Here is a 13832-nt window from a genome sequence, read left to right as displayed (position 1 = left end):
CCAGGGAGTTTAGAGTGAATCATAGAGCTCTTTGTTGCACCAGTGTCTAATAGGAATGGCTCTGTAACACCTAGTGCTTCCACGTCAACATAAGGCCCACTTTGGTCCACTGGAACTGATACTGCTCCCTTACTTTGTCCATGGCTGTCCTAGCTAGGTTGGGAATTCTGACTCTCATCCACAGTATAGTAATCACTGTTGTAATAGTTGGTAGACTGAACATTTTCCTGATCAAAATAATTTGTGGAGTTTCCAGGGGGCATGGAACATTGGTTATTAGGCGGCATACCTCGTCCTCTACCTCTTGGTGCTGACTGATAACCACCCTGGCCTCGTGACGCGGGAATACCACTCGTGCGCTGTAAAAAATCGGGCAATTATACTTTAAATGGCCTTCTTCTTTACAGTAAGCGCATTGATTTTGGCCCAGTGGGGGTCGGGGAATGAAAGGCCCAGACCTCTGCAACTGTCTCTGGAATTGTGGAGACGGTTGATATTCACGTTGGGCAGGGCGAGGAGGATAAGCTTGTTGCAAAAGAACTTTTGTTTTCAACTCTTTAGTCTTTTTATCAAGTTTCTCTCTTTCCTCTTTATCCCTATTTTCATAATACTGGGCAGCAGCCAATATCTGGGCCGAAGAGGAGACCGCCCACGCGCTTTTGGAATTCTTCAACTTATTAGATATTTCCGGAACCAAATTTGACACAAATTTGTCTACAAACAATCGTTGGCCACCTTCCGTGCTCATATCCTGACCACTATGATCGATGAACGTCTCCTCGAAACGAGTGAATAAATCAGAGACGTTTTCATCCGCTTTCTTCTTACAAGCTGCTAACTTATCCCAATTAACTCGCAGAGGGGGCATCATAGTTTTCAGTAAGGTAATGATCCTAGCTGGGAGTTCTGTAATTAGAGCCTCAGGTTTGGCACCACCCACTTGGAGTCTGTCCGCGGCGAGTATGGCAGCCCAATCACCCCCCAGTTCCCCCACATGGTCCTCCTTCCGAATCCTAGCCCATAACGGTTTTGGGACCACATTACCCATTAGCATGTCTATATCGGCCAAATTCATAATACATGCATCGACAGTTTGGGACAACTCTTTGTAGTACCCAGCAGGATTTTTACGGGGGTCCGGTAACGACTGTTTAAGGGCCAATACCTCAGATCGTTTCCACGGAACGTGTACCCACACGCGTTGAAAGTGAGCAGGTATAATAGGGTTAGCACCCTGAGCTGCAACCTCCTCTCTCCACACTGGGGGAACCTCTCTCATGGGATAGTGCTTTAATTTTTGCCTGACGGAGGAATCGCGTTTTGGCAAGGACAGGCAGGCAAGCATCATTCTAAAAGTGACAAGCGTTCCTACCGCGTCCTCGACCTCTGCGCCCACAATCAGCCCTTTATCAAACTTGGCCTGTACATCGAGCAGGCCCTGAGGGGCTCGTCCCAATCCCATATCCTCCCACTCTTGACTTAAAATGTTACACATAGTATCAAAAACATATCTCTGCGTTGGTGCCTCCCACTGCTGAAAGGTGACCATAATATCTTGCACACTATACTGGGGGCCATTCGTGATCCGCCTTCGGGCTTGAAGATCTAGCACTTCCCGTTCCTCCGGACCTGGTAGCTGACTACGAGTTTGTCTACGAGGAGGAACCGGGGTCATTTGAAATGTCCCAAAGAGAAGGGACAAAAGGCCAGAAACGGTATCGATCATTCGCCTCCGAGCGGAGGGAGAATTCGTCATTAGGACAGGAGACAGAATATTAGGCGGGGCAGAAGAGGAAGTAACATTTATGGAGGGAGCCGAAGGTAAGGGAGAGCTCGGCAATGCCGGAGAAAACTGTGGTGGGGGTGCAGGAACCGGATGGGGAGCGACAGGTGGGAAAACAGGCGGAACAGGCGGGGCAGGTGCTAACAATAAAGGTGCATTCGCTCCGGGGGCAGGCGGTAATCCAAAAGGTACATTAGCTCCCTGCGCATAGGGCGGGGGTAATCTCAACAGATGGGACATTAAAGGATCCTTCTCAGGGTCCACATTTTTCTCCGTAGGGGAAGTTGGCAACACTGGATAACATTTATCTACCGCCATACGATGTTGCCTATCTGAGACCTCAATCGCATGATCGGTTTCATTATTTTTAAACTGTTGCGCAGCTTGCATAATAGACATATCCCTCCTATCCCTTTTAGCTTGTTTTATTTCTTTCTGTTTGGCCTCCTTACGCCATAGGCGAAAAGAGTCAGACATAGCCGGCCGGACTTTTCGCTTCAACAAAGTGTTTTCCAAATTATCTAAAATATTGAGCTCAAAACTGCCGTTCTGTGGCCATCGTAAAACACCATCTTTTCTAGTATAGCGAACCCATGCCTCATTAAAAGCTATGGGGCCAATACCATGTTTAGAATATACTTCATAAGTGGGAGTTCCGGCCGGAGGAATCGGACAAGAGTCCTCCAGTCGGGAAGCCCTATCGCGATTACAACAAAACCATTTTCCAAACTTACTGAAACTAGGCATCGCTACCACAATAGTTTCTTTACAAACTTCAAGGGGTTAATTAGTCACTGTTGGAAGGCGGACCCCGAGGAGTCGGTGCGACCACCAAGGGGGGGCCCTCACACTGCACGAAGTAGCCGAGCGCTGCCGAGAAGTCTCCTGAGAGATCCTTCTCCTATCACGTACTAGCACAGTAACACCACCACACAGGACTCAAGGAGGTTGTCTTGTGACAAGCAATTCTTTATCAGCAATAAAAGGGTTACGAGGGCAATATTTACACGAAGGGATCGAGGGATCCACCAAAAGTCTCAGTGTCTCTTTGGAAGGGTCGGGGTAGCGGGACAGTCTTTGGCAGGAATGCGGTACGAGGGTACCTGGGGCCCAGTTCTTATCCTCAAGCTGGAGGACCTCCGGATCTCGGAGGGGTCGAGCCGCGACGGCGTCAGCAGGGCTCTGGCGTACAGTTCGTGGAGAGCCGCGATCCAATCAGCAGGGCTCTCAAGATGGTTTCTGCTCAGCTCGAGCAGCGACATCGTCAGCAGGGCTCCGAGGGAGGCTTCAGCGAGGTTGGGCCGCGACAGCGTCAGCAGGGCTCCGATGTTCCAGGTGGTTCAGAAAGGGTTCACAGGAAGGAGCCGCGACGCAGTCAGCAGGGCTCGTGATGGTTCCGACAAGAGTTCTTCTCCGTAGGGTCAGCCGCGATTCAATCAGCAGGGCTCTCGACTCCGGGATACAACTGCCGAGCTGTGGTGGGGTCGCCCCAGATATAGGTCTGGAGCCCTTTGATGTCCGGACCTATGCGCCCGAGGGGGCGGAGTGGCCGGGTGGAGGTGGCCAGACGCCCAGCAGGAGAGGCGCCAGGCCCATGGGAGTTGCCGGGCGATCACACCTCGAGAGGGGAGGACAGTTGGGGGTCCCATCGATACTGTCCTCCGCCGGGGGCGATGAATGGTTCCTGCGGCACCCCCTGGCTAGTTCGTGGTGCCTCGATGGCGGGGCTTCGCTGGGGTCGAGGCTGGGTTGAGCGGGGTCGCGCCGGCTGGGGCACGGTGTGACGTGGATGCCAACAAGATGGCGGAGCCACGAGGAGTATGCGACCACGTGCAGCTCCGGGTGAAGGGTCTTGGTGCAGTTCAGACGGGTGGCCCGTGAAGGCCGGGGCGGGGAACGGGCACAATCCAGGGGGTTAAGGACCACGCCACGAGGCCGGGTCCAACAGGCGTCCCCCCCAGCCGAAGGCATGGAGAGTCACCCATCTCCTTGGGGATTCTCCTCGTCAAGGCGGAAGAAGCGGGACAGGCCGTCGGCGTTGGCGTGGTCATTGCCGGGCCGGTGTTCGACGTCAAAGTCCATTCCTTGTAGCGAGATGGACCACCGCAGCAGCTTGGGGTTCTCGCCCCGCATTTGCATTAGCCATTGCAAGGGCCGGTGGTCGGTCTGGACCCGGAAGTGGGTGCCAAAGAGGTAGGGCCGGAGCTTCTTGAGGGCCCACACCACAGCGAAGGCCTCACGCTCAATAGTGCTCCAGCGTTGCTCTCGGGGCAGTAGTCGTCGGCTGAGGAAGGCCACTGGTCGGTCGAGCCCCTTTTCGTCGGCTTGGGATAGGACGGCCCCGATCCCATACTCGGAGGCGTCCGTCTGTACCACGAACTCCTTCTGGTAGTCCGGGGCCTGCAGCACCGGAGCAGTACACATGGCTGTTTTTAGGGTGTCGAAGGCTGTTTGGCAGCGGGGTGTCCAGTGTACCTTCTTGGGCTGCTTTTTGGACGTTAACTCTGTGAGGGGGCCAACAATGCTCCCATAGTCCCTGATAAACCGCCGGTAGTATCCGGTGAGGCCCAGGAAGGCCCGGACAGCGGTCTGGGTAGTGGGGGGTTCCCAGGTCTGGATGGCATCTATCTTTGCTTGGAGGGGGGCCACCTGCCCGCTCCCCACTTGATGGCCCAGGTAGGTCACGGATCCGTGGCCGATTTGGCATTTGCTGGCCTTGATTGTGAGCCCGGCCCGCTGAAGGGCGGCCAGGACGGCCTTCAGGTGGCGAAGGTGCTCGGCCCAGTGGTTGCTGTACACGGCAATGTCATCTAAGTAGGCCGCGCTGAAGGCCTCAAGCCCGGCCAAAACCTTGTTCACTAGTCTTTGGAAGGTGGCCGGGGCGTTCTTCATTCCGAAGGGCATCACCCGAAAGTGGTAATGCCCATCCGGGGTCGAAAAGGCGGATCTTTCTTGGGCGCCGGGGGTGAGCTGGATCTGCCAGTACCCGGCGGTGAGGTCCAGCGTGCTCAAGTAGCGAGCGGCCCCTAGGCGGTCGATGAGTTCGTCGGCCCGGGGTATCGGGTGTGCGTCTGTCTTGGTTACTGCATTCAGGGCTCGGTAGTCCACGCAGAATCGCAACTCCGGGGGGTGACCGGGAGCTGCGGCCTTGGGCACCAGGACGACAGGGCTGGCCCACGGGCTGTCGGAAGGCTCGATGACTCCCAGGGCCAGCATCTTTGCTACCTCAGCCTGGATGCAGGCCCGCACTCGGTCAGGCACCCGGTAGGCTCTGTGCCGTATGGGGGGGCTCTCCCCGGTGTCGACATCGTGGACGCACCAGTGGGTCACCCCCGGGGTGAGAGAGAAGAGGGCTGCGTAGTCCCGCAGTAATTGCTGGCAGTCGTTGCGCTGTTCCGGGGTCAGGGACGAGGCGAGTTGGACCCCTTCGATCGATCCATCGTGAATGTCGGATTGCAAGAGGTCGGGCAAGGGCTCGGAGTCGACCTCGCCCCCTTCGTCAGTCGCCAGCAGCAGGCTCAGTTCGGTCCGGGCGAAGTGGGGTTTTAGCCTGTTAGCATGTAGGACCCGGAGGGGGTTCCGGGGGGACTCCAGATCGACCAGGTAGGTGACGGGACTTTTCTTCTCCACCACCTTGAAGGGCCCGGTCCACTTGTCCTGGAGGGCGCCGGGTTCGACCGGGGCCATGACCCATACTTTCTGTCCTGGCTCGAATTCTATAGTAGAGGTGTTGCGATCGTACCACCGCTTCATGTCCTCCTGGCTGGCCTCGAGGTTGGCTTCGGCCATGGCTCGGAACTTGCGGGTCTGGTTTCGGAGGGTCAGGAGGTATCGGTAGACGTCAGGAGGGGCGCCTCGGGGTTTCATCTCCCAGCCCTCCTTGACCAGGCTGAGCGGTCCGCGGACCGGGTGCCCATACAATAGTTCAAACGGGCTGAACCCCAGGGACTTCTGCGGGACCTCCCGATAGGCAAACAGGAGGCAGGGCAGCAGGACATCCCATTTCCGCCTGAGGGGTTCTTCCAGGCCCTGGATCATCCCTTTTAATGTTCGGTTGAACCGCTCAACCAGGCCGTTCCCCTGAGGGTGATAGGGGGTCGTGAACTTGTATGTGACCCCGCACTGTTGCCACAGAGACCGCATGTACCTGGAGATAAAGTTCGTGCCGCGGTCGCTCACCACTTCGCTGGGGAATCCCACTCGGGAGAAGATCCCCATCAAGGCCCGGCCTACCACAGGGGCCGTTATAGTTCTTAGCGGGACCGCCTCCGGGTACCTGGTGGCGTGGTCCACGAGGACCAGGATGAAGCGGTGGCCCAGGGCGGTTTGGGGGTCCAGGGGTCCCACAATATCGATTCCGACCCGTTCGAACGGGGTGCTGACGGCGGGAAAGGGCTGGAGGGGGGCCTTGACCCGACCCCCCGTCTTTCCGCTGGCTTGGCAGGTCTGGCAGGACCGGCAGTGGTTGTCCACATCTCTCCGCATCCGGGGCCAGTAGAAGTGGGTCACCAGACGACTGTACGTTTTGTCTTGCCCCAAGTGTCCGGCGAGGGGCACATCATGGGCCAGGTGGAGAAGGAACTCCCGGAAGCGGAGGGGGACCACCAACACGCGGCTGGCCCCGAGTTCTGCTACTTTCTGTTCACTGTACAACAGGCCCTCGGTCCAGTAGATCCAGTGGGTGCCGGTCTGGTCACCGTTGGCTTGCGCGGTCGCCTGTTGTCGGACCCCTTCGAGAGAGGGACAGGACTGTTGTTCTTGCTGGAACTGCTCTCGGGTGGGGCCCCCTTCGTGTCGCCATTGTGTCAGCTCTGGGAGGGCGCTCGGAGAAGCCATCTCTTCGGGGGAGGATTCGCTGGGTCCCGGGTCGGTGTCCGCCTCCTCCTCGCTGCTGGCGGGAGGGGGTGTGAGCCCCTCGGGCTGGGCGGTCCCGGAGGTCGAGGATGAGCGGGGGGCCTGGGCGGTCATGGACCGGGTGATGGCGCAGGCCCAATCAGCCAGTCCCAACATTCGGAGGTGTTCTCGTCGCTCTACTTGAGCCCAGGGGGAACTTTCCAAGTCGTTCCCCAGGAGGCAGTCGACCGGGGCGTCGTCGCGCACTGTCACCTTTAGCAGGCCCGTCACCCCTCCCCACTCGAAGGGGACCAGGGCCATCTGGCATAGGCTTTCACTGTTGTCGGCCGTCCGTACGGGGCACAGCACATTCGGCAGAATCTGCCCAGGGGTCACCAGGTGGCAGCGGACAGCGGTGATACTGGCGCCTGTGTCACGAAGGGCTTCGGCCCGTTGTCCATTGACCGTGACCTGCTGCCGGTACTTCTGGGTGTTGGTTGGGATGGGGGTGCAGGGTACCATCTCTCGGCTACCCAGGCAGACCAGGGACATGGCTGCCGGCTCCCACTCAGTGTTCTCTCGGTCGAGGGCCTCCTCTTCCTCTTCTTCTCCCCCCAAGGCGGCGGCGGTCAGCTGCCGGGGCGGGTGCCCGCCGGCCCCGTTTCTTCGGTTCAGAGGGCAGGCCGGATCGCTGGCAAAGTGTCCTGTTTGTTGGCAGCCGTAGCAGGTCACTGGCGGCCGTGGTCCGGGTCGGGCCGGGCCCACCTTTCGGGCTAGGCTCGGGGAGAGATGTGGCTGCGGTGGCCCTCGAGGGGGGCTCCTGGGGGCCCCGGCGGGAGGGTCTCGGTTCCTGTTCGGCCCTCCCCCCCCACCGCGCTGGCGGGGGGGCCCGTTGGGGTTCCTCTGGTACTCCCCCATTGAGTTCCGGGGGACCCGGGAGTTGACCCATCGATCGGCTTCGACGGCAAGTTTTCGCGGGTCGGTCATTTTGCTGTCGAGGAGGTGCTGCCTCAGTTCCACGAAGCAATTGTTGGAAAGGTGTTCCCATACGATGAGGTCGACCAGCTGCCCGTAGGTGGTTGCTTTGCTCCCTTTGATCCACCCTTCTAGGGCCAGACTGAAAAAGTCCACATACTCCACCCATGTGGTACCCGGGATTTTCTTGCAGTCTCTGAACCGCTGGCGGTACATTTCCGCTGTTAGCCCGTAGCGGGTGAGCAGGGCCTCCTTCATGTGATCGTAGGAGGTCATCACCTCCTCCGGTAGCTGGAGCAGCGTGTCCCGCCCCTCACTCAGGAACCGCCCCCACAGGCCCGCGCCCCAGTCCTTTCGGGGCACCCGATGAGAGGACATGGCCACCTCGTAGGCCTTGAACCATTGTTGGATGTCGTCATTCTTGTAATACTCCTTGACGACTTCTTTCGGGATATGCACCTTGGCCTCGGAAGGCGGTAGAGTGTCTCTGGGGGTGTCAGTCCCTCCGTTCTTGGCCTTGATCTCGAGCTCCTTGAGACTGCGCTCGTGCTCAAGAGTTAGTTTCTTTTCCTCCAACTCCCGGTGTCGTCTCTTCTCCTCTATCTCTTCTTGAAGGCGCAGCTGCTCTAGGGCCAGTTTCTTCTCTGCCAGCTGGAGTTCCCCGTCCAGCCGCAGTCGGGCGAGCTCTAGCTCGTGGCTCCGGACCTTTTCCCGCTCTCGTATTTCTTCTTCGGAGAGGCCGGTTTCTAGACTCTTTCTTCCTCCGGTTGCCGGAGTCCGTGCGGTTGCTGCGGTCTCAGTCAGGGGCAAGGGCCCTTCCTCCTGGGAGGGGCCTGCCCCGGCCTCCAACCATGCCCTCAGAGCTTTCTGCATCTCCTCTTTGGTACCCAGGCTGGTGGTTGCAATGCCTTTGTCTTTGCAGAACTGTTTCAATTCTTTGTGCGTATATTCTTCCAGCCGTTCGGGCTGGAACTCCATTGTCGCGTTGTTTTCCTGGCTGCTCATGATGCTGTTCGTTTGGATGGGTAGCTAGTGGGTACTGGCTGGTACGTACTGCGTTCGGCTCGGATCCCGTCGCTGGCCACCAAATGTTGGAAGGCGGACCCCGAGGAGTCGGTGCGACCACCAAGGGGGGGCCCTCACACTGCACGAAGTAGCCGAGCGCTGCCGAGAAGTCTCCTGAGAGATCCTTCTCCTATCACGTACTAGCACAGTAACACCACCACACAGGACTCAAGGAGGTTGTCTTGTGACAAGCAATTCTTTATCAGCAATAAAAGGGTTACGAGGGCAATATTTACACGAAGGGATCGAGGGATCCACCAAAAGTCTCAGTGTCTCTTTGGAAGGGTCGGGGTAGCGGGACAGTCTTTGGCAGGAATGCGGTACGAGGGTACCTGGGGCCCAGTTCTTATCCTCAAGCTGGAGGACCTCCGGATCTCGGAGGGGTCGAGCCGCGACGGCGTCAGCAGGGCTCTGGCGTACAGTTCGTGGAGAGCCGCGATCCAATCACCAGGGCTCTCAAGATGGTTTCTGCTCAGCTCGAGCCGCGACGTCGTCAGCAGGGCTCCGAGGGAGGCTTCAGCGAGGTTGGGCCGCGACAGCGTCAGCAGGGCTCCGATGTTCCAGGTGGTTCAGAAAGGGTTCACAGGAAGGAGCCGCGACGCAGTCAGCAGGGCTCGTGATGGTTCCGACAAGAGTTCTTCTCCGTAGGGTCAGCCGCGATTCAATCAGCAGGGCTCTCGACTCCGGGGATACAACTGCCGAGCTGTGGTGGGGTCGCCCCAGATATAGGTCTGGAGCCCTTTGATGTCCGGACCTATGCGCCCGAGGGGGCGGAGTGGCCGGGTGGAGGTGGCCAGACGCCCAGCAGGAGAGGCACCAGGCCCATGGGAGTTGCCGGGCGATCACACCTCGAGAGGGGAGGACAGTTGGGGGTCCCATCGATACTGTCCTCCGCCGGGGGCGATGAATGGTTCCTGCGGCACCCCCTGGCTAGTTCGTGGTGCCTCGATGGCGGGGCTTCGCTGGGGTCGAGGCTGGGTTGAGCGGGGTCGCGCCGGCTGGGGCACGGTGTGACGTGGATGCCAACAAGATGGCGGAGCCACGAGGAGTATGCGACCACGTGCAGCTCCGGGTGAAGGGTCTTGGTGCAGTTCAGACGGGTGGCCCGTGAAGGCCGGGGCGGGGAACGGGCACAATCCAGGGGGTTAAGGACCACGCCACGAGGCCGGGTCCAACAGTCACTTTATAGTACAAAAACTGCACTCACCCCTCGGTTTCGGCTTTTGCAAAAGTCGAACAAAGACAAAACAAAGACAAAGGAGTGGCCACTATACTTAACTTATCCAGATGTGTCCGTACGCCAACAGAGGTCCGTCTGATATCTCGCGATACAAATTACCAAAGGGAGCCAAAGCGTGGCCGCAGTCAGGGCAGCAGGTCTTTTCAGCCGTCGGAGGGAGAAGCCACACGGTAAAAAACCTTCGGTCCACTTACGACATGCAGGGGTCGATCACGTGGTGCGCGTCCTCTGGAATTTCCTTGCGGGGCTCCTCACGATCCTCGGGCTGGACCCACGACCTCTGAAGCGGCCTCACAGAGGGTACCAAATTGAAGAACCGGGCTTATTAAGCCTGGCGGCGCAGGGTACGCCTGAAATCTTCTGAGTTCGCCTTCCAAATTACAGAGACACGGAACACTCTGTCTGGCATAGGAACTTCAATTTATTAGCTGCAGCTAGGTACAGTTGTCCTAGAAGTACATCAGTCGTAGGTTCTCAGGAGACTGCCACTTCAATCCGTGGCTCACAGTCTTTTGTAGCGCTTGAATCCCCTAAAGCAACAGCCCCCACAATGTGCAATAAAAATACAAATCATCCACAAGAAAACATCCTTTGTACAAGATACAGGATAATGGGTAATAGAAATTCCTTCCCTAAGGTCGTGTTCTCTACCCGACCCTATAGGTCAGGTGGCATAGCCATTCCTTGGTTGAATTAATTTACGACAGGACGTGTTTGCGTGTTGAAGATGGTGATTCGTAAAGCAACTGGAGAGGCCGAGAACGGTCACCAAGGGTCAATAGATGGTTATCTGGGGGATTAGTTGCTTCGAGCCGGGTCTCAGAATGGACTTAGCTCGGGGAAACAGGAAAGGTCGTGTAATATGTGCAACAGTATAGAACATGAAAGAAACGCTATGAAGGTTGAAGGGGCCTGAGTGAGGGCAACAGCATAATGGTGTTACAAGCAAAGATGGGGCCGTATTTGAATTTCCTCAACCACACCTCCAATAGCCAACAATGCTGAACCCTAGAAACTACGGGCCTAATTCACAAAGGTAAACTAACACTTTTGTGTAAATGTAAGATTTTTTGCTATTCAGAAAGGTATTTTACTAGTAGTATCTTTACAACTACGGTCTCCACACATACAAAGATCGGACTGTTGAATCTTTTTGTGTGTGGAGCAGGGCCAGTTCTAGCGGGTGGGCCGGGTGGGCCAGGCCCACCCAAACATGAGCCATGGCCCTCGCAGTGAGGGCTTGAAGGCAGGCGCGCAACAGCATTGGGCTCAAAGTGCTTCAAACCACCATGGAATACTCTTTAAATCCTAAGGATGTGTTTCCCCAGACCAAACCCTCTTAAAATATACTGCCCACCTGTATGGATGACATGTGATTCATACACCCTGATATCCTCATTGGCTTATTTGACATTCCCTGTAGACTGATTTACATACTTGTATGATTCATTGTTTCTGTATAATGTGTGCGTGGTGTGAATTACTGACACACACTACACTGATATGAGTAGCGTTAATCAACAAATGAAATGCTTATGAGAGAGGGGCACTGTTGAAGGGTGGCAGTAAGGGAATCCTAGGAGGAGGTACTGGGAGGGGCTATGGAGTGATGAGGGGCACTGTTGGAGGGTGGCAGTGAGGGAGTCTGAGGAGGTGGTCATGAGGGGGAGGGGCTACAGAGAGATGAGGGGCACTGGTGGAGGGTGGCAGTGAGGGAATCCGAGAAGGTCACAAGGGGGAGGGGCTATGGGGAGATGAGGGGCACTTGGGGCGTGTGGCAGTGAGGGAATCTGAGGAGGAGGTCAATAGGGGGGCCATGGAGGGATGAGGGGCACTGTTGAAAGGTGGTAGTAAAGGTATTTACGGAGAAATAGGTTATTGGTGCCGCGCCAAGAAAGACTTTCGCATCAGCACTGAAGCCGGCCCTCTCATGGCCTTTCTGTTTTTGTTAATTTAATTAGCAGTCGGGTCATTAGGGCAACTGTGGAACATATTTTAAAGTGTGTACTAATTAAATTTACTGCTATATTCAATGTTTTAAGTTAGAAGGTGATTTTACTAATGTTTTTACCGGGAAAAATGAAAGTGGAGCCCTATGGTGCCTGATATGGGGCTGGGGCCCAAGGTCAGCTGTGAGATAAGGTGCACTGGAGAGGAGTAGTGGATAATCAAGTCTGTAAGGGAGTGCTTGAAGGGTCTGTGGTCAGGTGGATGTAGTAATGAAGAGGGATTCTCCCTGAAGGCTCACAGAAAGGGAGCCCGAGAAGTGTCACTTGCCTGATATTCCCACCTCAGAAACCTCCTCTTCCCATCAATGGAACATTTCATGGAAAAAAACACTTATTGAGAGTGATAATATTTAGAAAGAGATTTGGAAAAGAGTGCATTTTACTGGGCCTTGTAAGACTAAGAAGAGATAAAGGAGGGCCCTAAAGAAGGCCTGCTTAGACATATATGCAACAAATCGAGCCTGCAGTGGCCCACCCAAATGCACCCTTGGCCCACCCAAATAAAAATTCCTGGAGCCGGGCCTGGTGTGAAGACTCAGCATTCGTAACGATGCCACTAGTAAAACACCTTCATGAATAGCCAGAAATCGTAAACTTACACATAAGTGTACGTTTACCTTTGTGAATCAGGCCCTAAGTAGCTCAGACAAGGCAAGAGAGATGACTGCAATATGTGGAATGCTGTCCCATTTGAGATCTAGCCTTTCATTGCTATTGCCACCTTATTGCGATTTGTTAAAGCATACTCGCTCGAATTTAAGTAATCAACACCAGAAGTGCCTCCATGGTTGAGATTGCGCTGTATAATTGCTTTCAGTTTGTAAATCACTGACTGAGTAGTTTAGCATCATGTTATATTAATTGCTGATGGTTACTAACGATCTTTTTTAATCAGTTTCTGCAGTGTTGACTATTGTGTTTGATGTGAAAATCTTAGACTACGAACAATTTCATAAGTGTTCATCATTTTACATTTTTACATAAATGTGTTTGCACATTCTTGAGTATTGCTGTAAAATCCAGTATATTTGTTTCGCTTCAAACTCTAGAGACATGATATGAGAAAAGACTCTTATTTAATTTTTTACCTATTACTGTATTTATTTTTGACAGGTATAACCACTGTGCTAACCATGTCAACCATCATCACAGGAGTAAGCGCCTCAATGCCTCAGGTGTCTTACATAAAAGCTGTGGATGTGTACTTATGGACCAGTTTCCTCTTTGTCTTCTTGTCGGTAATTGAGTATGCAGCAGTGAATTATCTCACAACTGTAGAAGAAAGAAAACAACTTAAAAGGAGAGGAAAGGTAATATAAACGAATCCTTCTTTGGCATTTAACCAAAATGTTCAACATCTATTCCCGTATACATTTCAAGAAACTGTAACAGGAAAATAAGGCACAAAGATTTCTATTGCAATAAATATTGAAGTCACATTTCCACAGATTTTTCGATGAGTGTGGCTTCTCATGTCAAAATTCGTAAGTCACAGATGCGTGATAGTTGCAACTCGCAAAAGCAGAACTTCTGCACAAAAATAATATGATTAGGGAAATGCAATGGAAACATCATATTTGAAACTCTGTGGGCACTTTTGCAATGCTTGACAATGCTTTGAGCACACTGTTCTGCATTTATTGAACCAGATGTACAATGCAGAGTGACCTACATCATCATTGTAGCAAGGGAATCCATTTCATTTAAAATTATTTCCATTAACTAAACATATGTAAAAATATATTTTACAAAGTATTTTCTTCTTTTTTTTTCTTTTGCATAGTATGCACTGATAGTGAAAAAAGCATACATTAGAAATCCGTGAATATCATACATTTCCATAACTAAGTTCCCACATTTGAAGACACATAGGTCCAGATGTACGAAGCATTTTACTACTCCTGGTAAAATGCTTTTTTGGCATGTA

General features: G+C 54.2%; 1 protein-coding gene across 1 annotated transcript in view; it reads left to right on the top strand.

Annotated features, from left to right (window-relative positions):
* The window catches only part of GABRR3 (gamma-aminobutyric acid type A receptor subunit rho3), a 945383-nt gene that overhangs the window by 843993 nt on the left and 87558 nt on the right, over positions 1–13832 (top strand). Inside the window, exon 8 of the mRNA XM_085623786.1 lies at positions 13019–13215. Within this exon, the coding sequence (XP_085479912.1) occupies positions 13019–13215 (197 nt within the window). The remainder of the gene's footprint in view (positions 1–13018; positions 13216–13832) is intronic.

The sequence above is a fragment of the Triturus cristatus genome, chromosome 8, assembly GCF_964204655.1.
Source record: "Triturus cristatus chromosome 8, aTriCri1.1, whole genome shotgun sequence".
Lineage (NCBI taxonomy): Eukaryota > Metazoa > Chordata > Amphibia > Caudata > Salamandridae > Triturus > Triturus cristatus.
This window is presented reverse-complemented; position numbering and strand designations above follow the sequence as displayed.